The 26,785-nt window shown below is 39.1% G+C and overlaps 1 protein-coding gene across 2 annotated transcripts in view; it reads left to right on the top strand.

Annotated features, from left to right (window-relative positions):
• The window catches only part of LOC133617849 (capping protein, Arp2/3 and myosin-I linker protein 3-like), a 123,436-nt gene that overhangs the window by 58,757 nt on the left and 37,894 nt on the right, over window positions 1-26,785 (top strand). For both annotated transcript variants that reach the window (XM_061978162.2, XM_061978161.2), the window contains exons 17-30: window positions 1,921-1,990; window positions 5,653-5,734; window positions 5,847-5,943; window positions 6,173-6,227; window positions 10,091-10,263; window positions 12,401-12,469; window positions 15,890-15,983; window positions 16,054-16,152; window positions 18,241-18,360; window positions 18,442-18,555; window positions 18,629-18,804; window positions 22,719-22,806; window positions 22,869-22,991; window positions 26,634-26,700. In XM_061978162.2, the coding sequence (XP_061834146.2) occupies window positions 1,921-1,990; window positions 5,653-5,734; window positions 5,847-5,943; window positions 6,173-6,227; window positions 10,091-10,263; window positions 12,401-12,469; window positions 15,890-15,983; window positions 16,054-16,152; window positions 18,241-18,360; window positions 18,442-18,555; window positions 18,629-18,804; window positions 22,719-22,806; window positions 22,869-22,991; window positions 26,634-26,700 (1,427 nt within the window). The remainder of the gene's footprint in view (window positions 1-1,920; window positions 1,991-5,652; window positions 5,735-5,846; window positions 5,944-6,172; window positions 6,228-10,090; window positions 10,264-12,400; window positions 12,470-15,889; window positions 15,984-16,053; window positions 16,153-18,240; window positions 18,361-18,441; window positions 18,556-18,628; window positions 18,805-22,718; window positions 22,807-22,868; window positions 22,992-26,633; window positions 26,701-26,785) is intronic.

Raw genomic sequence — 26,785 nt, 5'->3', positions numbered from 1 at the left:
TCCCGGGACAAATATTCTCCTGAAAATCTCCCGATTTTCAGCCGGAGCTGTAGGCCACGCCCCCTCCAGCTCCATGCGGTCCTGAGTGAGGACAGCCTTTTTTTCACGACGGGAGGACAACAGGGTGACAAGAACTAAATCATCCAGACTAGAGAGAATTTGTATTATTATGTTTATCTTACCTAAAAATAAATATATTTATTAATTAAATTAAAAAAATAAATAAATATATTTTTACTATATTTTGCTAAAAACATCAAAATTAATTGTATTTTTATTTGTATTTTTTCTGACTCCTTATTACATCCAGCCATAGAATTATACCGGTACATTAAAATACACATATTTGAAATAATTAATTTTAAATTATCACAATAATTCATTTAAAATGACCATATTTAATTATTAAAATAATTGCTTGTTTATCAACAACTTTAGCATTTTATTAATTACATTTTGAAGCTCTCAGAAGCCAAGTTATGTTATATTCATGTTATGTTTATGCAAGTTTGAAGTATCAATTATCTAAACACAGTTTTGTTTGCATATTTACAGGATGTAGATTTTATATATATATATATATATATATATATATATATATATATATATATATACATACATACATACATACATATATATATATATATATATATATATATACCGTATTTTTTGGAGTATAAGTCGCACCTGCAGAAAATGCATAATAAAGAAGAAAGAAAAAAAACATATATAAGTCGCACTGGAGTATAGGTCGCATTTTTGGGGGAAATTTATTTGATAAAACCCAACACCAAGAATAGACATTTGAAAGGCAATTTAAAATAAATAAAGAATAGTGAACAACAGGCTGAATAAGTGTACGTTATTTGAGGCATAAATAACCAACTGAGAACGTGCCTGGTATGTTAACGTAACATATTATGGTAAGAGTCATTCAAATAACTATAACATATAGAACATGCTATACGTTTACCAAACAATCTGTCACTCCTAATCTTATATGTATAGTCTCTTACGTGAATGAGCTAAATAATATTATTTGATATTTTACGGTAATGTGTTAATAATTTCACACATAAGTCGCTCCTGAGTATAAGTCGCACCCCCGGCCAAACTATGAAAAAACTGCGACTAATAGTCTGAAAAATACGCTATATGAAATACTTGATTTGGTGAATTCTAGCTGTCAATATACTCCTCCCCTCTTAACCACGCCCCCAACCACGCCCCCCCCCCGAAATCGGAGGTCTCAAGGCTGGCAAGTATGCTTATCTTCACCATACCTGGTTGTCCAAATTAGGCATAATAATGTGTTAATTCCACGACTGTATATATCGGTTGATATCGGTATCGGTAATTAAAGAGTTCGACAATATCGGAATATCGGCAAAAAGCCATTATCGGACATCCCTAGTTGCTATGGTGACAAAAACAATGGAGTGAAAACAGGAACTAAAAAGAGTCCAAAAACCAAACAGGACATAACTTAAACAAAACATGATCACAGACATGACACACTGGGTGCGCTAAATACCGTATTTTTCGGAGTATAAGTCGCACCTGCCGAAAATGCATAATAAAGAAGGAAAAAAACATAAATCGCACTATGAAAACTATGAGAAAAAAACTGCGACTTATAGTCCGAAAAATACGGTAGTCATATTCGCATCTTCGTCTCCCGGCTTTGTGGGTTTTCTGATGATCAGCGCGTATTCCGCATTGTCATGAAGACGGACGCGCTAAATGGATTGCACTCCTTATTGTGCTCACTGAAAAGACGCCATCCTCTGCGCACACGTTTAGTAGATCAGCTTTGTGCTGTCAAGTTTGCACGTGTTTTAATGCATGCACATTTTCAGTAGATCAGGATTAATGTTTAGAGATCAACAGTACTCCAGTTTCTTCCTGTTGGCTCCACAGGGCCCTCCTAATGGGCTTAACGTCCAACCCTCACATCAACGATCTCCACTTGGACATCAGCAGCTGTGAGGTATGTGGACCTGTTGCTCCTTTTTCTGCTATTAATGTGCTATTTTAAGACGGAAGTGCCGCTGTGAAAATGACGCTCCTCCTCCCAGAGTGCGCATTACACTTTATGTCCGTCGACTGAGCCGTCTTGTTTTTTTGTTTTTTTTTAAAATCATATTTCGCTTGGAGAGGACCAACATGTTTGGTTCTGCAGCTTGTCACTACCGGATCGATCGCACATTTGTACAAAAGTGAAAGTAACACTACTTGGACAAAATGCAATGCCAGAGACCTTTCCAGGGATTTTGAGTCATTCATTTAATTGTGTCAATATTTTTACCGTATTTTTCGGAGTATAAGTCGCACCTGCCGAAAATGCATAATAAAGAAGGAAAAAAACATATATAAAATCGCACTGGAGCCCGGCCAAACTATGAAAAAAACTGCGACTTATAGTCCGAAAAATACGGTAATAGGATGAATTATAATGGTAAATTAATTAGGGCTCTCAAAGTAAAGCGATAATAACAAATTAAGAAAAGTTTTCTTTAAAACTAAAACTAATGAAGAATGAGTGTTTATTACGTTTTAACAGAAGTGTAGTTGGAACATGTCAAAACGATATATTAACAGTAAATGAACAAGTAGATTGCCATTTTCTACCGCTTGTCCCTCGAATTTGACAAAATAATAGAATGATAAATGACACTGCATATGTCAGCAGACTAAATTAGGAGCTTTTGTTTGCTTACTTACTAATAAAAGACAAGTTGTCTTGTATGTTCACTATTTTATTTAAGACCTAAATTATTTTTTCATTGCAATAAGAAACATGTTTAATGCACCGTAAAAAAATTTGTGTGGTCCCCTTTATTTAGGAAAGTACCGAAAAGTATTGAAATAATTTTGGTACCGGTACCAAAATATTGGTACCGGGACAACACTAATATATATTAGAGATGTCCGATAATATTGGCCTGCCGATATTATCGGCCGATAAATACGTTAAAATGTAATATCGGAAATTATCGGTATCGGTTTTTTTATGATCTGTATCGTTTTTTAAAAATTTTTATTTTTTATTTTTTTATTATATTAACATAAAAAACACAAGATACACTTACTGTCAAGACTTGGTCCTTGGGTTTTGTTTTTCCGGAAGGCAACGGAAAGTTGGCTGGGGCGAGACGGGAATGTAAGTACATGATTTATTAAATATTATCAAAAAAGAACAAACTAAAGGTGCGCACAAGGCGGAAGTACAAACTTGACTAATGAAACAAATACTTGCACGTGGGCAAAAAACTAAGGACATGAACAAAAGTCGCTAACTGTGGCATGAATAGAAAAAACTTACTTGGACATGGCATGAAGTGCGCAGAGGTAAACAGAGTGTGACAGGGGTATGATGTCGCCAGACAGACAGCCTGGCAACTGGAAGCTTAAATAATAGTGACATGATTAAAGACAGGTGCGTGAGTCGTGAGGGCAGGTGAAAACTAATGGGTTGCTATGGTGACAAACAAGAGTGCACAATGAGTCCAAACGTGGAACAGGTGAAACCTAATGGGTAACCATGGAAACAAGACAAGAGGGTGAAAAGCCAGAAACTAAAGAGTCCAATAACTAAACTAAACAAAACATGACTAAAACAAAACATGATTACACAGACATGACACTTACAATTAGTGCACCAACCCAAAAAAATCTCCCTCATTCACACAAAAGGGTTGTTTCTTTCTGTTATTAATATTCTGGTTCCTACATTATATATCAATATATATCAATACAGTCTGCAAGGGATACAGTCCGTAAGCACTGGTCCACTAATAGTACTAACCTTTAACAGTTAACGAAAATAAGTAAAATTAATTACTAGTTTCAATGTAACTGTTTGGGACGGCGCGACCCGAGGGTCCCTGGTTCAATCCCCACCTAGTACCAACCTCGTCATGTCCGTTGTGTCCTGAGCAAAACACTTCACCCTTGCTCCTGATGGGTGCTGGTTAGCGCCTTGCATGGCAGCTCCCTCCATCAGTGTGTGAATGTGTGTGTGAATGGGTAAATGTGGAAGTAGTGTCAAAAGCGCTTTGAGTACCTTGAAGGTAGAAAAGCGCTATACAAGTACAACCCATTTATTTATTTATTTATGTTTTTATATTGTTTTACTTTCTTTTTTTATTCAAGAAAATGTTTTTAATTTATTTATCTTATTTTATAAAAACATTTTAAAAGTACCTTATCTTCACCATACCTCATACTTGCCAACCCTCCTGAATTTTCCGGGAGACTCCCGAAATTCAGCGCCTCTCCCGAAAACCTCCCAGGACAAATATTCTCCCGAAAATCTCCCGATTTTCAGCCGGAGATGTAGGCCACGCCCCCTCCAGCTCCATGCGGACCTGAGTGAGGACAGCCTTTTTTTCACAACGGGAGGACAACAGGGTGACAAGAACTAAATCATCCAGACAAGAGATAAATTGTATTAATATGTTTATCTTACCTAAAAATAAATATATTTATTTATTAAAAAAAAAAAAAAAACTAAATACATTTTTACTATATTTTGCTAAAAACAGCAAAATTAATTGTATTTTTATTTGTATTTTTTCTGACTCCTTATTACATCCAGGCATTAGCATTATACATTAAAATAAACATATTTGAAATAATTAATTTTAAATTATCATAATAATTCATTTAAAATGACCATATTTAATTATTAAAATAATTGCTTGTTTATCAACAACTTTAGCATTTTATTCATTACATTTTGAAGCTCTCAGAAGCCAAGTTATGTTATATTCCTTAAGATTTATTTATGCAAGTTTGAAGTATCAATTATCTGAACACAGTTTTGTTTGCATATTTTCAGGATGTATATATATATATATATATATATATATATATATATATATATATATATATATATGAAATACTTGACTTGGTGAATTCTAGCTGTCAATATAATCCTCCCCTCTTAACCACGCCCCCAACCACGCCCTGCCCCACCCCCGACCACGCCCCCACCTCCCGAAATCGGAGGTCTCAATGTTGGCAAGTGTGCCATACCTGGTTGTCCAAATTAGGCATAATAATGTGTTAATTCCACGACTGTATATATCGGTTGATATCGGTATCGGTAATTAAAGAGTTGGACAATATCGGAATATCGGATATCGGCAAAAAGCCATTATCGGACATCCCTAATATATATATATATATATATATATATGGGACCACACAAAAAAAACGTTCTTACAGTACATTAAACATATGTTTCTTATTGCAATCAAAGAAAATATGTACATATATACACACATGTACAGTATGTATATATATATATATATATATATATATATATATATATATATATATACATATGTGTGTAATATATGTACAGTATGCATGTATATTAACAATGGACATAATGTGATTAATTGTGATTAAATATTTTAATTATTTGACAATCTTCGCATCAACACCTTCATTTTGACAGCGTGAATAAGATTTTTTTTTTTTTATTATTGCAAAGCCCAGCCTTGTCATTAATTACAATAATAATATAATATAATTGTCTTTAACAAAATGGTACTACATAGCAGCCATCCATCCAGTCGACCATAATTATAAATACAGAAATAACTCCACAATGTGACTCATGCTGTGTCTTCTCCACCCAAGCTACGATCGGCAGGAGCAGCTGTTCTGCAGGAGCTCTTCCCCAGAGTCTCGTCCATCGGCACTCTCGATATCTCCGACAACGGTACGTGCGTGACACTGGGAGACACCTCAGTCCTCTCCTGACTTCTGTTTTTTATTTATTTTATTTTTTTTGGGGTCCTGGAGCGAGTGTTGAGATGTGTTTGTGTTGACAGGTTTGGATGCAGACTTGCTCACGGTGCTGCCGGCTCTCTCCAGACAACCCTCCCTAAAACACCTTCACCTCGGCAAGAACTTCAACATCAAAAACAGGTGCTGTGCTCGGCTCTCTATAATGCGCCTTATTTGCCTCTCAGTTGTGCGTACGCATGCAAAAAAAAAAAAAACAACACATGCGAGCGCAGCATATGCCAGCTTGAATTAACAGCTCTGTTGACTCGACTTCACTTATTTTTTTTCCTCCGCCGCTGCTCTCGGTGCAGCTGCAGGAAATGGCAATAATTAGTGTCAGCTCATTCAGTCTCACGTTTTACATCCGCAGGGTTCTGGATGAAGTCCTGCAGAAACTGGTCCAGCTCATACAAGAGGAGGAATGCGTGAGTGAGGACAGAACAACATGAGGGTTCTGTAAATGTTTGTGCAGGGTTAAGGCTAGGGAGGGGTATCGAATTTGGTACTTTTATAGGCACTGACCAAATTCCATCGGTACTACTTCACAGAAAAATCAAAAAGTGCCATATTTACAAAACCCAAAACCAGTGAAGTTGGCACGTTGTGTGATTCGTAAATAAAAACAGAATACAATGATTTGCAAATCCTTGTCAACTTATATTCAATTGAATAGACTGCAAAGACAAGATATTTAATGTTCAAACTGAGAAACATTTTTTTTTTTTTTGCAAATAATCATTAACTTAGAATTTAATGGCAGCAACACATTGCAAAAAAAAGTTAGCACAGGGGTAAATTTACCACTGTGTTACATGGTCTTTCCTTTTAACAACGCTCAGTAAACGTTTGGGAACTGAGGAGACACATTATTGAAGCTTTTCAGGTGGAATTATTTCCCATTCTTGCTTGATGTACAGCTTAAGTTGTTCAACAGTCTTCTTATTGCGCCACACATTTTCAATGGGAGACAGGCAGGCCAGTCTAGTACCCGCACTCTTTTACTATGAAGCCACGCTGTTGTAACACGTTGCTTGGCATTGCCTTGCTGAAATAAGCAAGGGCGTCCATGATTACGTTGCTTGGATGGCAACATATGTTGCTCCAAAACCTGTATGTACCTTTCAGCATTAATGGTGCCTGCACAGATGTGTAAGTTACCCATGCCTTGGGCACTAATACACCCCCATACCATCACAGATGCTGGCTTTTCAACTTTGCGCCTATAACAATCCGGATGGTTCTTTTCCTCTTTGTTCCGGAGGACACGACGTCCACAGTTTCCAAAAACAATTTGAAATGTGGACTCGTCAGACCACAGAACATTTTTCCACTTTGCATCAGTCCATCTTAGATGAGGTTGGGCCCAGCAAAGCCGGCGGCATTTCTGGGTGTTGTTGATAAATGGCTTTCGCTTTGCATAGTAGAGTTTTAACTTGCACTTACAGATGTAGCGACAAACTGTAGTTGCTGACATTGGTTTTCTGAAGTGTTCCTGAACCCTTGTGGTGATATCCTTTACACACTGTCGGTTTTTGATGTAGTACCGCTTGAAGGATCGAAGGTCCGTAATATCATTGCTTACGTGCAGTGATTTCTCCAGATTCTCTGAACCTTTTGATGGTAGATGGTGAAATCCCTAAAATAGCTTGTTGAGAAATGTTGTTCTTAAACTGTTTGGACAATTTGCTCACGCATTTGTTGACAAAGTGGTGACCCTCGCCCCATCTTTGTTTGTGAATGACTGAGCATTTCATGGAAGCTGCTTTTATACCCAATCATGGCACCCATCTGTTCCTAATCAGGCTGTTCACCTGTGGGATGTTCCAAATAAGTGTTTGATGAGCATTCCTCAACTTTCTCAGTCTTTTTTGCCACTTGTGCCAGCTTTTTTAAAACATGTTGCAGGCATCAAATTCCAAATGAGCTAATATTTGCAAAATATAACAACGTTTTCCAATTTGAACGTTAAGTATCTTGTCTTTGCAGTCTGTTCAATTGAATATAGGTTTTGAAAATCATTGTATTCTGTTTTTATTCACGATTTACACAACGTGCCAACGTTGTGTTTTGTAGATACCTTTGTTACAAGTGACGTCACATTTTGTTGCAGACTAGACACTGGCACAATTGCAATTTTTATCAACAACAAAGCAATTATGCCTGTTAGAAAACGTGTGATCGTAAAATTAAGGCTCCAGTCTTCCAAAATGCGCTAGCTTGATGCTAATTTACATTGGATTTGCCATAGACAGGCTACGTTTAGCATTAATGATTTTTCATGGCGATTTCAACACCTCCAAATTTGGTAATGAAAACTACACCCAAGATGAATGTTACGATCGAACAGCCGGTGTGTAATAGACACACTACTTACAGTACAAACATTTTGTAGGGCGCAACATAACACATTCAGCTACTTCCTCGTTAGACAACATACCGCAGGTAGCCAATACAGTACTGCCATCTAATGCATTGCAAATGAGACTGAAATGTAATAGAACACACAACACAATCAGCTCATTTTCAGATGTTACATGAAAGAATAAAGTTTTAAGATCAAACAATTTAAAACCAATGGTAGGAACAAAAACCACTAAGCTATTTGTTATTATCCATCTGAAATGGATTTTGCTGTCTTTAAGTTATTTAAAAAAGTAATTTTTTGGCGACAATAATTCATGAAGTTTACAACACAGTAAGGTGAATGATACGGACACATTTGTTACTGAGTCATTTCTAACACGCTTATATCTTCCTCGGAGACTTTGTATCTGTAAGTAATATGCAAATATAAATATTTGATATTTGTTTATATTAACAAATATTGTTCAATTAAGGACCCTTAATATGTATCTCTCGCTTGTGTGCTATTGTGCGCTTAGCTGTTGTGTAGCTGCTATCTCTTAGAAGCCTTTATAACCTACCATGTTTACCTTTTGTACATGACTCCACTAAAATACGAGAAAAGACAACCATGTGTGCTTGATGGAGGACATTTAGATGTAGTAAACACACTGCAGTATCAGAGCGCTTATATCGGAGTTTAATACGATACGTGTTTTTTTTTTTGCTGATATCAGACTGATATCTGATACCACACGCTTAATATATTTACTGTCCACTGAAAGTGAAACACAGCTCCTCCGCATTGCCAGCCTGCAAATATTTACACAATAAAGTGACGATACTGCGGTACACGCTGTACACCGATTACTCTAAATTACATAAATTTTCATGGTATTGTACAGTAAAAATGCTTTCTGATAGAGATGTCGGATCGGCCGATAAATGCTTTAAAATGTAATATTGGCAATTATCGGTATCTGTTTCAAAAAGTTAAATTTATGACTTTTTAAAACGCCGCTGTACGGAGTGGTACACGGACGTAGGGAGAAATACAGAGCAGTTGCCAACCCTCCCGATTTTCCCGGGAGACTCCCGAATTTCAGTGCCCCTCCCGAAAATCTCCTGGGGAACCATTCTCCCGAATTTCTCTCGATTTCCACCCAGACAATATTGGGGGCGAGCCTTAAAGGCACTGCATTTGCATGCCGGCCCAATCACATAATATCTACGGCTTTTCACACATACACAAGTGAATGCAATGCACACTTGGTCAACAGCCATACAGGTCACACTGAGGGTGGCCGTATAAACAACTAACACTGTTACAAAGATGCGCCACACTGTCAATCCACACCAAACAAGAATGACAAACACATTTCGGGAGAACATCCGCACCGTAACACAACAGAACAAATACCCAGAAACCCTTGCAGCACTAACTCTTCCAGGACGCTACAATATACACCCCCCGCTACCTCCTCATGCTCTCTCAGGGAGAGCATGTCCCAAATTCCAAGCTGCTGTTTTGAGGCATGTTAAAAAAAAAAAAAGCATAAATATGGCAGTGCCATGTTGGCATTTTTTTTCCATAACTTGAGTTGATTTATTTTGGAAAACCTTGTTACATTGTTTAATGCATCCAGCGGGGCATCACAACAAAATTAGGCATAATAATGTGTTAATTCCACGACTGTATATATGGGTATCGGTTGATATCGGAATCGGTAATTAAGAGTTGGACAATATCGGCAAAAAAGCCACTATCGGACATCTCTACTTTCTGAAGTATGAAAAGTGTATTATACATGAATTATTTCTGTGTGTGCCCTGCGACGCCCCTTCTCTATATCACCGCGCACACATATCGTCAATAATTCAGACACAGAGTATGTCATGTCGCGTCGACACGTGTCTCAAATGCACGCCCTGTGTTCGTCTGCAGGCCCTGCAGACTCTGTCGCTCGTCGACTCGCGCCTCCGCTCTCGTGGCACGGTCCTGGTCAACGCCCTGGGCAGCAACACCTGCCTGAGAAAGGTAGACCTGAGCGGCAACAACATGGACGACATCGGCGCCAAGATGCTGAGCAAGGCCCTGCAGATCAACAACACGTTACGGTAAAGATGGGTTTGCGTCACGAGGGGAAGGGAGGTAGTTAACAGAAGTGTCTGATTTGGAGAATGCACTGCAAAAAGTCAGTGTTCAAAAACAAGAAAAAAAATACAAAAATGAGGTGTATTTTATTTGAATTAAGCTAAATTATCTGCCAATAGAACAAGAACTTTCTAAAACAAGTAAAATTAGCTAACCTCAATGAACCCAAAAAATACCTTCAAATAAGTATATTCTCACTAATAACAAGTCATACTTGCCAACCCTCCCGGATTTTCCGGGAGACTCCCAAAATTCAGCGCCTCTCCCGAAAACCTCCCGAAATTCAGGCGGACTCAGGTCCTCCACAATATAAAAAAGCGTACCTGCCCAATCACGTTATAACTGTAGAATGATGGAGGGCGAGTTCTTGGTTTCTTATGTGGGTTTATTGTTAGGCAGTTTCATTAACGTCCTCCCAGCGTGGCAACAACACACAACAACAGCAGTCACTTTTTTGTATACCGTAAAGCAGTTTGTCTGCCGTAAACAGCAATGTTGTGACACTCTTAAACAGGACAATACTGCCATCTAGTGCATTTGATGAAAGCACTTTTGTGCGTGCCACACATCAATGCATCATCAGACAGGGTGTTCAGCATGGTTCGAAAAATAGTGACAGAGAATAGAACAAGGATGGACAATTCAACCCTTAACTCAACAATGAGTAGATGAGTGTTATGTGTGTGTATATGTGTAAATAAATGAACACTGAAATTCAAGTATTTATTTTATATATATATATATATATATATATATATATATATATATATATATATATATATATATATATATATAAATATATATAATAAAATAAAAATAAAAAAATAAAAAAAATAAAAAAATATATATATATATAGCTAGAATTCACTGAACGTCAAGTATTTCTTATATATATATATATATATATATGTATGTGTGGGGAAAAAAAATCACAAGACTATTTCAGAGATGAAATAGTCTTGTGATTTTTTTTCCCCACACATACATATATTGCGCTCTACTACGGTATCGAGCACTATTTTTTGGATAACCTTATTAAGACATATATATATATATATATATATATATATATATATATATATATGAAATATTTGACTTGGTGAATTCTAGCTGTAAATATACTCCTCCCTTTTAGCCACGCCCCCAACCACGCCCCCGTCCCACCCCGACCACGCCCACCCCCTCCCCCCGAAATCGGAGGTCTCAAGGTTGGCAAGTATGTAACAAGTGCACTTTTCTTGGTAGAAAAGAAAGACCTTTTTGCTCAATATGTTTTCTTAAAGTAAGTAAATGCTAGTGCCATTATCTTGACATAATGATATGCGCTCGGCATTACATTTCTTGAAACCAGCAAACTTACACTAAAAACTAATTTATTGTTCTTAATGGAAATTCAACAAGGCAACCGCTTGCTACTCTCGGGGTCTCCTAGCCGCTCAGGCAAATCATATTGTCTAAAAATGCATTTTTCCATCGATAACATGACATCATCGCGTCAAGTGCATGCTCTTTCAGTCAATTAGTGCGCATATATACAGCCCGAAAATGTTTCAATTGTAATTTTGAGAAATGTATCTGAATGTGCATGAACTATTTCTGTTCAAAATTGTTAGAAATGTTAAATGTTTAAATATTAACTGTCAGTTTACTGTACTACTATATGAGTGCCTATTTCCTCTTGTTTCATTGAAAATAAAACAGCAAAGTCAAGGCTGTCATCTGTTTTAATTATGAGACAATTGTGTAAAAATCATGATTTTTTTTTCATGCTTGAAGTAAGAAATTATTACTTTAAAAAAGTAGTTTTATACTTGTGAGTGTTGATGACACAGCTTTGCAACAGTTGATATTCTAGTTTCAGGCATGTTTTACTCAATATAGGTCATCAAATCTCAGCAACAAGCTGTAATATCTTACTGAGATCATTTAGGACCGAAATCCTTAAAACAAGTAAAACACCAACATAAAATCTGCTTAGTGAGAATAATTATCTTATCAGACAGAAAATAAGCAAATATCACCCTTATTTGAGATATTTCATCTTACTTAGATTTCAGTTTTTGCAGTGGAAGGGTTCAAACCCGACTTGTGCCCCTGCAGGAGCGTGACATGGGATCGCAACAACACCACCGCGGCAGGATTTCTGGACGTGGCCCGAGCACTTGAACAGTAAGCGCAAAAGCATCTTTTTTTTTTTTCTACATGTTTATTGCTAGAGTATAAGTCAAATGCACACGAAAGCCGAACAACAAAAACTCATCAAATATTTTGTGTAATGGTATGGCAGGAGTACTCTGCTCTTTTTAAAGACCTACTGCAAAAATCACTAGTCAAAGATCCTCTAAGTGACAGGAGCAATCTGATGTTTTGAAGAAACTAATGCAATAAACACGAGTCAAAGATCCTCTATATCAGTGTTTTTCAACCTTTTTTGAGCCAAGGCACATTTTTTGCGTTGAAAAAATGCGGAGGCACATCACCAGCAGAAATAATTAAAAAACGAAACTCAGTTGACAGTAAAAAGTCGTTGTCGCAATTGTTGGATATGAATTCAAACCATAACCAAGCATGCATCACCATAGCTCTTGTCTCAAAGTAGGTGTACTGTCACATCACGCCGTGACTTATTGTGAGTTTTCCGGTGTTTTCCTGTGTGTAGTGTTTTACTTCTTGCCTTGCGCTCCTATTTTGGTGTTGATTGTCATGTCATGTACAAATGTACTTTGTGGACGCCGTCTGCTCCACACGGTGTGAGTCTTTGCTGTTGTCCAGCATTCTGTTTTTGTTTATTTTGCAGCCAGTCCAGTTTTAGTTTCATTCTGCATTGCTTTCCCTAGTCACCTTTTTTTTAATTTTTGGTTTAAGCATTAGACACCTTTTTACCTGCACACTGCCTCCCGCTGTTTCCGACATCTACAAAGCAATTAGCTACCGGCTACCACCTACTGATATGGAAGAGTATTACGTGGTTATTCCGCCGAGCTCTAGACAGCACCGACACTCAACAACAACACATCATTTGCAGACTATAATTACTGGTTTGCAAAAAATATTTTTAACCTAAATAGGTGAAATTAGATCATCTCCCACGGCACACCAGACTGTGTCTCACGGCCGCGGCACAGTGGTTGAAAAACACTGCTCTATATCAGTGCTTCACGCCTTCCTTTGAGTGCTATTGCCCGCACCTGCTTTGTTTTGGCAATCAAGACTATTTAAGTTGTGCGTACGCTATCCTTCTTTGTGGGGACATTGTTGATTGTCATGTCATGTACGGATGTACTTTGTGGACGCCGTCCTTGCTCCACACGCTGTAAGTTTTTGCTGTCGTCCAGCATTCTGTTTTTGTTGACTTTGTAGCCAGTTCAGTTTTACTTTTGTTTTACATAGCCATCCCTATGCTTCTGTGCCTTTTCCTATTTTTGGTTTAAGCCTTACATACCTTTTTACCTGCACGCTGTCTCCCGCTGTGCTCTGCATATTGGGATCACGACAAACCTACTGGTATGGAGTATTACAAGATTACCCTGCCAAGCTCTACACAGCACAGGCACTAGACAATGGCACATTATTATGATTATTGATTTGCAAAAAAATATTTTTTGGACCAATTAGGTGAAGTTGCATAATTTCCCACGGCACAGTGGTTGAAAATCACTGCTCTATATTACCAAAGACCTTTTTTTGGTTCTAAGAACCAACTGCAAAAAAACCCGAGTCAAGTATCCACTATGTGACAGGATCACTCTGCTGGTTTTTTAAGAACCTACTGCAAAAATGTAAAACCCATGTTTTGAACTAAACTAGCCAGCACTCCCCACGACCCCAAAAGGGACAAACGGTAGAAAATTAATGGATGGAAGGATGGCTGGATAGCCAGCCAGATGTGGCGTGTGAGCTGCCAGCTGAATAGTACATGTGCATTTTGCTTTTTGGGGGGCTTTTTGTGTGGTTTTTTGAAGCCACTTAAAGGGGAACATTATCACAATTTCAGAAGGGTTAAAACCATTAAAAATCAGTTCCCAGTGGCTTATTCTATTTTTTGAAGTTTTTTTCAAAATTTTACCCATCACACAATATCCCTAAAAAAAGCATCAAAGTGCCTAATTTTAACCATCAAACACCCTGTAAATAAACAGTTAAAAAAATTTTTTTTATAAATTGGGCTTTAAGATTAAAACAGGCAACATGAGCCCAGTAAGTTGTTGTTATTTGCTATCTTCAAAGGCTGAGACTTGCCTTGAGGCCGACGAGGACATGCTTGAAGAGAGCATTACTCACTCTGTAGTGGAGTGGACTTTACGGCGTAAGCCAGCGGGGACACTGAACTGAACTAACCTTTAAATATGGAAGCAACTCAGGAGGAGCGGTTCAAAATGACGATCTTTACGATTTGTTCAAGTTAAAAGTAGGGATGTCGGATAATATCGGACTGCCGATATTATCGTCCGATAAATGCTTTAAAATTTAATATCGGAAATTATCGGTATCGGTTTCAAAAAGTAAAATGTATGACTTTTTAAAATGCCAGAGCGCAAATAAACCTTAAAAGGCACTGCCTTTGCGTGCCGGCCCAGTCACATAATTCCTACGGCTTTTCACACACACAAGTTAATGCAATGCATACTTGGTCAACAGCCATACAGGTCACACTGAGGGTGGCCGTATCAACAACTTTAACACTGTTACAAATATGCGCCACACTGTGAACCCACGCCAAACAAGAATGACAAACACATTTCGGGAGAACATCCGCACCGTAACACAACGTAAACACAACAGAACAAATACCCAGAAGCCCTTGCAGCACTAACTCTTCCGGGACGCTACAATATACACCCCCCGTTACCCTCTACCCACCTCAACCCCGCCCACCTCAACCTCCTCATGGAGAGCATGTCCCAAATTCCAAGCTGCTGTTTTGAGGCATGTTAAAAAAAAATAATGCACTTTGAGACTTCAATAATAAATATGGCAGTGCCATGTTGGCATTTTTTTTCCATAACTTGAGTTGATTTATTTTGGAAAACCTTGTTACATTGTTTAATGCATCCAGCGGGCATCACAACAAAATTAGGCATAATAATGTGTTCATTCTACGACTGTATATATCGGTATCGGTTGATATCGGAATCGGTAATTAAGAGTTGGACAATATCGGCAAAAAAGTCATTATCGGACATCTCTAGTTAAAAGTTAAAGTACCAATGATAGTCACAGACACACTAGGTGTGGCGAAATTATTCTCTGCATTTGCCCCATCACTCTTGATCACCCCCTGGGAGGTGAGGGGAGCAGTGAGCTGCAGCTGTGGCCGTGCCCGGGAATCATTTTTGGTGATTCAACCCCCAATTCCAACCCTTGATGCGGAGTGCCAAGCAGGGAGTAATGGGTCCCATTTTTATAGTCTTTGGGATGACTCGGCCGGGGTTTGAACCCACGACCTACCGATCTCAGGGTGGACACTAACCACTAGGCCACTGAGTAGATTTGCCAACTCTTTCAAGAAAAGGGCTAATTTTGTGTAATGCATCAAAGAGATAGAACTATGACAAGAGTATAATGCCATAATTCTCTCTCCTCCCGCAGTAATTTCACCCTGCAGTACATGCCTCTCCCCCTGAGTGACATCAGCCAGGCGTACCGCAGCGCCCCCGAGAGGACGGAGCAGGCACTGACCAAGGTGGGCGCCCCCTCCTGGCGTTGCCACGAACTGCGGAGCCTCAACTCCTTGTTTCCTGCATTATGCGCAGATCCAGCGGGCTCTGGTGAGGAACAACCAGACTCAGCGCTTCTCCCAGCGCCAGGCTCTGCGGCTGCACCAAGGCCTGGTCACCAGCACCGCCGAGCAGGTATGTTGCTATGCCAGCTTTTTTTCGCCACAGTGCCATCTTCTGGATCTGGTGTGGTATAGCTATCGTGTGTTTACATTATACTGTTTTTTTTGTTCACTATTTTTGTAGTATTGTGCACCTTTTCCACTTTTTTGCATTGTCCGACATAATACAATGTGTATGTCACATACAACCAGGGACGTATTTAGTCATTTGGGGACCCAAAAACCTAGTCACTGGGACCCTCAACATAACATGGTCATTTTTTGTGAGAAACTGCCACAATGAATATCAATCACTACTGTAATTGACAGGAAGTTAAGAACTTGGATCAACATGTACAATTTTTGATGATCATTATTTTAAGTAGCACAATTTGACAGGTAGCTCTATTATTGTGAAGGCCGCAAGCAGTGTGTGACTGGTGGGAAAAAGAGAGCTCTTGACGGTGGTACATTTTGAACAAGAGAAAAAGTGCCTCTTGAGTGCCTACCAAGCTTGCACTATATATACAAAACCCAAAACCAGTGAAGTTGGCACGTTGTGTATTTCGTAAATTAAAACAGAATACAATGATTTGCTAATCCTTTTCAACTTATATTCAATTGAATAGACTGCAAAGACAAGATATTTAATGTTCGAACTGAGAAACATTTTTTTTGCACATAATCATTAACTTAGAATTTAATGGCAGCAACATGTTGCAAAAAAAGTTGGCACAGGGGCATTTTTACCACTGTGTTACATGGCCTTTCTTTTTAACAACACTCAGTAAACGTTTGGGAACTGAGGAGACACATTTTTGAAGGTTTTCAGGTGGAATTCCTTCCCATTCTTGCTTGATTTACAGCTTAAGTTGTTCAACAGTCCGGGGATCTCCATTGTGGTATTTTAGGCTTCATAATGCGCCACACATTTTCAATGGGAGACAGGTCTGGACTACAGGCAGGCCAGTCTAGTACCCACACTATTTTACTACGAAGCCACGCTGTTGTAACACGTGCAGAATGTGGCTTGGCATTGTCTTGCTGAAATAAGCAGGGGCGTCCATGAAAAAGACATTGCTTGGATGGCCACATATGTTGCTCCAAAACCTGTATGTACAAAAATCCAGATGGTTCTTTTCCTCTTTGGTCCGGAAGACACGACATCCACAGTTTCCAAAAACAAATTTGAAATGTGGACTCGTCAGACCACAGAACACTTTTACACTTTGCATCAGTCCATCTTAGATGAGCTCAGGCCCAGCGAAGCCGGCAGTGTTTCTGGGTGTTGTTGATAAATGGCTTTCGCTTTGCATAGTAGAGTTTTAACTTGCACTTACAGATGTAGCGACAAACCGTAGTTACTGACAGTGGTTTTCTGAAGTGTTCCTGAGCACATGTGGTGATATCCTTTACACACTGATGTGGCTTTTTGATGCAGTATCGCCTGAGGGATCGAAGGTCCGTAATATCATCGCTTCCGAGCAGTGATTTCTCCAGATTCTCTGAACCTTTTGATGATATTATGTACTGTAGATGGTGAAATCCCTAAATTCCTTGCAATAGTTCGTTGAGAAATGTCGTTCATAAACTGTTGGACAATTTGCTCCCGCGTTTGTTCACAAAGTGGTGACCCTCGCCCCATCCTTGTTTGTGAATGACCGAGCATTTCATGGAAGCTGCTTTTATGCCCAATCATGGCACCCACCTGTTCCCAATTAGCCTGTTCCAACCTGTGGGATGTTCCAAATAAGTGTTTGATGAGCATTTCTCAACTTTCTCAGTCTTTTTTGCCACTTGTGCCAGCTTTTTTTAAACATGTTGCAGGCATCAAATTCCAAATGAGCTAATATTTGCAAAAAATAAAGTTTCCCAGATTGAACATTAAATATCTTGTCTTTGCAGTCTATTCAATTGAATATAAGTTGAAAAGGATTTGCAAATCATTGTATTCTGTTTTTATTTACCATTTACACAACGTGCCAACTTCACTTGTTTTGGGGTTTGTATGTCAAACCCCAAAACCAATATCGTAAGATGTGTTAAGATATTTTTTCCCCCTTTGAGACAAATATTACCGGTATTACCTTTAACCCTCCTGCTCGTGTGTGTGTCCCCCGAGGTGATGGAGCGGCTGTGTGCACGTGTCCAGCAGCAGGTGTGCACGCTGCGAGGTGTCGGGGAGGCGGAGGACATTCAAGCTGCCAAACAAGTGCTGAAAGAGGCCAGGAATTCCCGCGCGGTGAGCAATGCAAAATCTACAAATCGTGCTGGGGAAAAGAAAACAAAAAAAGAATAAATGATTGCATATTTCCTCACCAAGCTGTACCCCTCCCTGTGCGAGCTGGCCCACGTCCTGTCCGTGGACGGGCCAGTGCGTCAGAAACTGGACTCGCTGGCGGGCGACTTGGCCAAAGCTGCAGACAAGGAGCTTCAGGTTTTCCTTTCATAGATTCTTTGCACCACAACGTGTAGAGAATGTGGACTATAAGCGGTGGTGTCCCGTGCAGGTGATCGTCGACTCCATGGTGTCTCTCTGCCGAGAGCTTTGCCCTTTGTCGTCCGCGGCGGCAGAACGTCTGAGCCCGCCGCTCTCATCTGTCTCGGAGCGCGTGTCCATCCCACGCTCCGCCATCCGCACGGCCCTGTTGGAACGAGCAGCGCAGGACATTCACCGAGCTTTAGAGTAAGACGGGAAGTACAGTGACGGTCTTCTGTAGTTGTCGGATGTGTGGTCAACAAAAGCTAATGTCCGGGACGGGTAGGCCTGGGCCGATAACACATTTTGTTTGATGATATATTGACCTAGGAATTATTGGCATTAATTTTCTGAGACCAAAATACGCATTGATGTAATGATAACACATAATAATGCATGTATATACTTGCAAATGCAATAAACTTGTATTTCTAGTGCAGGGGTCGGCAACCTAAAATGTTGAAAGAGCCATATTGGACCAAAAATACAAAAACAAATCTGTCTGGAGCCGCAAAAAATTAAAAGCCATATTACATACAGATAGTGTGTCATGAGATATACATTGAATTAAGAGGACTTAAAGGAAACTAAATGACCTCAAATATAGCTACAAATGAGGCATAATGATGCAATATGTACATATAGCTAGCCTAAATAACGTGTTAGCATCGATTAGCTTGCAGTCATGCAGTGACCAAATATGTCTGATTAGCACGCCACACAAGTCAATAACATCAACGAAACTCACCTTTGTGCATTCACGCACAAAGTTAAAAGTTTGGTGGACAAAATGAGACAGAAAAAGAAGTGGCATAAAACACGTCCCCGAAAGTCGGAGAAAGTTGTACATGTAAACAAACTACGGTGAGTTCAAGGACTGCCAAAATTAGTAGGACAAAACGGCGCTCGCCAAATACTCGAACCATTGAAGCATGTTTAATATAAACAGTGTGCTTTATAACAATTAGGGAGGTTTGTGTCATGTTTGTCCTCCTACAGAAACCATATTAAAACAAAAAATATATTTTTTTCCCCCTCATCTTTTTCCATTTTTTATACATTTTTGGAAAAAGCTCCAGAGAGCCACTAGGGCGGCGCTAAAGAGCCGCGGGTTGCCGACCCCTGTTCTAGTGTATTTTAACATTGTAAATGGAATGAAAACGTTTGTGGAACGCTCTCCCTGACCACCTGAGGGCACCACAGACTGTGGATGCTTTTAAAAAAGGCTTAAAAACCCTTCTTTTTAAAAAAGCCTCTTTTTTTTTTTAGATATATGCATACTAGTTTTAGCTATTTGGCTGTTCTAGTTTTTATTTTTTATTTTTTTAATACACTGTAGCACTTTGAGGTTGTTTACTCAATGTAAAGTGCTTTTTTTTTTTACAAATAAAATCTATTATTATTAGGGATGTCCGATAATATCGGCCTGCCGATATTATCGGCCGATAAATTAGTTAAAATGTAATATCGGAAATTATCGGTAACTTTAAAAAAAAAAAAGTATTAAATCAACATAAAAAACACAAGATAAACTTACAATTAGTGCACCAACCCAAAAAACCTCCCTCCCCCATTTACACTCATTCACACAAAAGGGTTGTTTCTTTCTGTTATTAATATTGTGGTTCCTACATTATATATCAATATATATCAATACAGTCTGCAAGGGATACAGTCCGTAAGCACACATGATTGTGCGTGCTGCTGGTCCACTAATAGTACTAACCTTTAACAGTTAATTTTACTCATTTTCATTCATTACTAGTTTCTATGTAACTGTTTTTATATTGTTTTACTTTCTTTTTTATTCAAGAAAATGTTTTTATTTATCTTATTTTATTATTATTTTTTAAAAGTACCTTATTTTCACCATACCTGGTTGTCCAAATCAAGCATAATAATGTGTTAATTCCACGAGTGCATATATCGGTTGATATCGGTATCGGTAATTAAAGAGTTGGACAATATCGGAATATTGGATATCGGCAAAAAGCCATTATCGGACATCCCTAATTATTATTACTATTATTATTATTAAATCTACATATACTTTGTGAGCTAAATTTTGCACTTGAATAAAAATTAAAGAAAAAAAAGCCATAAAGTATCTTCGGGAGGGGATTGGTGGGGGCGCAAATATACACAACAAAAAACAAATAAAATAGCTAAATAAAGTATTGACAAAGTGGCACTTCAATATTGAACATGTAGGCAAAGGTCAAGTTGTACATTACTTAACTGACAATCAAGTTAAGACCTCCGTAAACAAAAGTGCAGAGTAACAATATAAATACTACAGTTTATACAGATATTTGAGGGTGGAGTCGGCTCTCTTGGTTGCTTTGTTGGGTCTGCTCCTGTCTCTGGCCATGCTCCCCCCCACCCCAGCAGTGTGTGTGTTTTTTTTTGTTTTTGTTTTACATTTGTGGCTGTGTAGAAGTGGCACCGCTGGAGTGGCAGCTGGTTGCATCAGCTTTGCTCTTTTAAAAGGGAACATTATCACAATTTCAGAAGGGTTAAAACCATTAAAAATCAGTTCCCAGTGGCTTATTTTATTTTTCGAAGTTTTTTTCAAAATTTTACCCATCACGCAATATCCCTAAAAAAAAGCTTCAAAGTACCTGATTTTAACCATCGTTATATACACCCGTCCATTTTCCCGTGACGTCACACAGTGATGCCGATACAAACAAACAGCAAGATATAGCGACATTAGCTCGGATTCAGACTCGGATTTCAGCGGCTTAACACTGTCTGATAAGATAATTACTAACAACGATGAACTAGGTTTACAGCATATGAAATACATTTGGCAACAACATGCTCTTTGAGAGTGCAGACAGCCCATTTCAGGCGCGCTAAGAACATATATTTTTCCACGATTTCAGCACTCAGGTTAACCATACCTAAATAGACACAAAATACTGCATTACACAAGACTACCCGAATGTACTCGAATGATTGGAAAAAATAAAGGTTTTTAAGCTAAATTATTGGTAAACACAGTTTATGTATAATAATTTACGTAAAACTATAAAGTTTTCATCAATTAATATATTCTGTAGACATACCCTCATCCGCTCTCTTTTCCTGAAAGCTGATCTGTCCAGTTTTGGAGTTGATGTCAGCAGGCCAGGGAAGCTAGGGTCGATATTCTTCTCTTGATCATCTTCGGTGGCATAAGGGACGGTGTGAGCCAAGACATCCAGGGGGTTTAGCTCGCTCGTCTGCGGGAACAAACTGCCGCCATTGCTTGCCGTGCTACCGAGGGCCTTTGTCCCTGAATTGCTCACACACTCCGGCAGATTCAATGGGGGTCTGGCGGCAGATTTCTTTGACTTTATCGTTGGAAATGCATCTGCTTTGAGTGTCGCAGGGTATCCACAAATTCTTGCTATCTCTGTTGTAGCATAGCTTTCGTCGGTAAAGTGTGCGGAACAAACGACTGACCATTTCGTCGGCTTTTCCACACCCTCGTATTTTTAACAAATTTCGTCCAATTTCTTGCCACTTTCGCATCTTTGGGCCACTGGTGCAACTTGAATCCGTCCCTGTTCGTGTTGTTACACCCTCCGACAACACACCGACGGAAATCGGTTAAAAAAATATATGGTCTTTTTTCTGCAACATCAAGGTATATATTGACGCTTACATAGGTCTGGTGATAATGTTCCCCTTTAATGTTTTTAATGTCTTATGACGTTTCCCTCTTACACACATGTTTATGTGTGCTATGGCTATGAGTTTTTTTCCCCCCATTGGCCGCAGTCTGGACCGCCTCTCCAGAGGCCCAGGCTTTTCTAGACTGATTTTTTTTCTTCTAATGGCGATTTATCGAGGTCTGGAAAACGTACCGACTTTATTATTAATTTATAGTCGTTTAATTGATTTATCGAGGTCTGGAAAACGTACCGACTTTATTATTAATTTAGTAGTTTAATTGATTTATTGAATGTCGGCCCATGCCTAAGGACGTTCTCTAAAAAAAAAAATATGGATGTAGTTTTTTTCCACACATTTGAAGTATCCAGCAAGTCGTACTGTTGTTTACATTTGACTTCAATGGCACGACCGCGACTGAACATTAAGTCTCAGCCGTGTTTTCTCTTTCTTTTCCGCAGAGAAGTCAAACTGTCCGTGGTCTCCTATCTCACCAACTCCATTGTTGATCAGATCCTGCAGGAGCTCTACTCCACTCACAAGACGCTGGTGAATACAACGCCGTGAAAGACGTCACGGGGGCCAAACTTTAACCGCGTTGTCCGTCTCAGACCCGACAGGTGTCTTGTCACGTCAAACGCTGGGAGGGGACGAGCGACGACGGGACGGGCTGGAGGTTCAACAGGCACCGGGACTCTCTGGACATCACAGACGAGGAGCTCGGCATCAGCATAGTAAGTGAGGAGAGGGGACGCAAGTCAGGTCAAGGTCCAGTTCTGTGCAAACTGGAGTAATAGGTCCACATCATGCAAATCTTTGGACTCCAGGGCAACAGTATTCTCCCGGGAAAAAAGGAACATACTGTATTTTTCGGACTATAAGGCGCACTTAAAATCTTGGACAGTGCGCCTAATGTCCGGAATAATTTTGGTTGTGCTTACCGACATTGGAGCTATTTTATTTGGTGCATGGTGAAATGATAAGTGTGACCAGTAGATTGGTAGTCACACATAAGAGATATGTGTAGACTGCAATATGACTCAAGTAAACAACACCAAAATGTTATATGTTCCATTGAAAATATAGAATATTACACGGCGCTCAAAAATCTATCAAAATGTTTTAGTACGACTTTGGTAAGCTACGAAGCCGCACCGCTTGATGGATTGTACTGTGCTTCAACATAGGAGTATTATTATGGTGTGTGTATAAGGTAAGACATTTTATCTGGAGTTTTGTTTCGCAATATTATGCAAAAGCAACTTTTCTTGCCCTCTGATCTGTATTTGGGATCTGCATAAGTCCTGAAAATTTGCGCACGTCCGCCTTTGTAGTCGATAAGCTTCTTCTTTTTCCTCTATTTTCTTGTTATGGGACATTCATCCTCTGCTGTTGCCATTTCTAATATAAAGTAGTGTAAAGTTCTTACTTATATCTGTCAGTAAACTCGGCATGAAAGCGCTAAAACATACCGGTGTAGTGAGTTTACATTATTCACCCGAGGAACTTTAGTTATTAGAGAGTTCTGGTCGGACGGTTTTTCACGGGACACATTTCCGGCCTTGTTGTTGCACGAGTGAGCCACGGATGAGGAGATGCTGCTCCGTTATTGATTGAAGTAAAGTCTGAATGTCATTAAAACAGTTAGCTCCATCTTTTGACACTTCTTCCACTCCCGTCCTTGCACGCTACACCGCTACAACAAAGATGATGGGGAGAAGACGCTGCCCACATAAGACCGCCCACAAAACAGCGTATCCGGAAGCGACTGTCAGAAAGCGGCTTGAAGATGATCTGTAAAAAATAATCTATGCAACATTTTGACCAAAGAACCACCATCACATGTTATGTAGAGTAGACCACAAGGAAGTGTTTTACATTTAGAAAAAAAATTATAATAATACGACTCCTTTAAAGCGCCTTATAATCCTAAAATAGCCACCCTTTGCTCCGATTAATTTTTTGCACACTCTTGGCATTCTCTCGATGAGCTTTAAGCACACCTGTGAGGTGAAAACCCTTTCAGGTGACTACCTCTTGAAGCTCATCGAGAGAATGCCAAGAGTGTGCAAAAAATTAATCGGAGCAAAGGGTGGCTATTTTGAAGAAACTAGAATATAAAACAGGTTTTCAGTTATTTCACCTTTTTTTTTTGCTAAGTATACATTCATAGTTTTGATGCCTTCAGTGACAATCTACAATGTAAATGGTCATGAAAATAAAGAAAAATGAGAAGGTGTGTCCAAACTTTTGGCCTGTACTGTATATATTTTTAAGTGAATTGTGCAGGAACATCCACTGTTTCAAGCAAATATTTAAAATATCTTTAAAGTGATAATGTAAACATCCAGTGTAAAACAATAATGATCCCTTTAGTGTCTTTCAACTTGTACTTTCTGAGAAGCAGTGTCCTCCACAGTGGACATGTTTATATCAGTCTGGAAAATGCTGTTTGTCAGAAAAGTTAACTAACAATTTAACTTTTAATATACCTCACAAACTGATGTTTGGCTTCGCCAGCTTCAAAATATGTTTTCTGGATGACAGTTTATGAGGAGGCGACTCTCCAGGGTGTATGCTGCCTTTCACACGAGTGCAGCTGCATAGGCTCCAGCCCCCCGCGCGACATCGAGAGAAAGAAGCAGTGAAAAAATAGATGGATGGATTGAGGATTCATCAAGGAGTTTTTCAGTTTCTTCGTATTTCCCGAGCAGACAATTTTTTTGTTGGCGATTGGCGTGACCGTTGGGCTTTGTGTCGCTTTGGAAACGAAAGAACGCAGACTTTCTTATCTCTGCCAAAAGAGGTTATGTTTTCGCCAGGGTTTGTTTGTCTGTAAGCAACATAACTCAAACAGTTATGGATGGATTTTGATGAAAATTTTCAGGAAATGTAAAAAAAAAAAACAATTCTTCTCATCGACTACGAACACACTTTTACTTCCTGCTTACGGCGTTTCAAGCCTCCACCTTAGCCCCTCGCACTGCGCAGAGGATTCTGGGAAATTTAGTTTTTTTCCAGACCTGGCCAAAGCTAAAGCGCCAGAAAAAAACTACACACCAAGTTTATGTTTGATACTGTCAGGCGTCACGGCAATAATGCGGTATCTTCAGTACTGTTACGTCCCTATGATATTATTATACAACATTTTCTGTTAAACTAACACATTAAACGTAAAAAAAACCATTTCACACCCCTCCCACTATGCGCTGCGACTATAAATAGTATCATTTGTCTATAAAATTGTTATAAGTACACCTCTGCACAACATTGTATTCCTAACGCCAAAAAACAAAAAAAATATATAGATCAAGGTACAACAAATACCTTTATTACCATTGTTTTTTTAGTCTGAAAATATTTAGAGTGCATCAATTTACCTGAAATTAAAAATATATACAGTACAGGCCAAAATCTGGACACAACTTCTCATTTCAATGTGTTTTTCTTTATTTTCATGACTATTTACATTGTAGATTGTAACTAAAGGCATCAAAACTATGACACCAGTGAAGTGAAAACCCTTTCAGGTACCTATTGAAGCTCATCGAGAGAATGCCAAGAGTGTGCAAAACAGGATTCAGCGCAAACATTAATAGTTTTGATGCCTTCCGTGACAATCTACAATGTAAATAGTCATGAAAATAAAGAAAACACATTGAATGAAAAGTTGTGTCCAAACTTGTGGCCTCTACTGTATATTCTTATTTAAATAATAAAAACATTTTTCATTGACTTAAGCCATTTTATACAAAAAATAATAATTAAATACACTTGATTAATACTTCCAAAGACATGCACCTGGGTATAGGTGGATTGGCAACACTAAATTGGCCCTAGTGTGTGAATGTGAGTGTGAATGTTGTCTGTCTATCTGTGTTGGCCCTGCGATGAGGTGGCGACTTGTCCAGGGTGTACCCCGCCTTCCGCCCGATTGTAGCTGAGATAGGCTCCAGCGCCCCCCGCGACCCCAAAGGGAATAAGCGGTAGAAAATGGATGGATGGATGATTAATACATTCAAATTGATCGGCAACATTAACTCAGGAGCACAATACACTTTAACCTACGAAACAAAAAAACGAATAAAACAATTTGTGCTGATTTTTTTTTTTTAATTGAGGAAGTCAGGATTAATGGCAACGTTTTTGTAGTGCACAGCATTTCGAAGCAGGGTTTAAAGTATGATACTGATAAAGCATGTTCCCCGGGGTCACACGTGCTATTTCAGAAAGTTTTTGCACACGTATGCTGTAGTTTTCCGTATCAAAAAGTCATTAGTATTCGATGTCTTCTTTGCTTCCCGTGTTCTATCATCGTCAACGTTTGCGCAGAACACACGGCTCAAGTGGCTTTCAGTATTTTCCTTCTCTTCCAGGACACAATAGCCATTAAGAAGCGCAGCTCGAGAACAAGACGGATACGCCCCGTCTCCACCAGGCTGAGTGAGTACCGCCATCCATCCTCCTCTGCCTCCTCTTTCCCGTCAGAGCGCCGACCCCCTGCTGTGACAGTAATTGCTCCATTAGC

Source organism: Nerophis lumbriciformis, linkage group LG18 (genome assembly GCF_033978685.3).
Source record: "Nerophis lumbriciformis linkage group LG18, RoL_Nlum_v2.1, whole genome shotgun sequence".
NCBI classification, from domain to species: domain Eukaryota; kingdom Metazoa; phylum Chordata; class Actinopteri; order Syngnathiformes; family Syngnathidae; genus Nerophis; species Nerophis lumbriciformis.
Note: the sequence above shows the minus strand (reverse complement) of the source record. Positions and strands in the feature narration are given on the sequence as shown.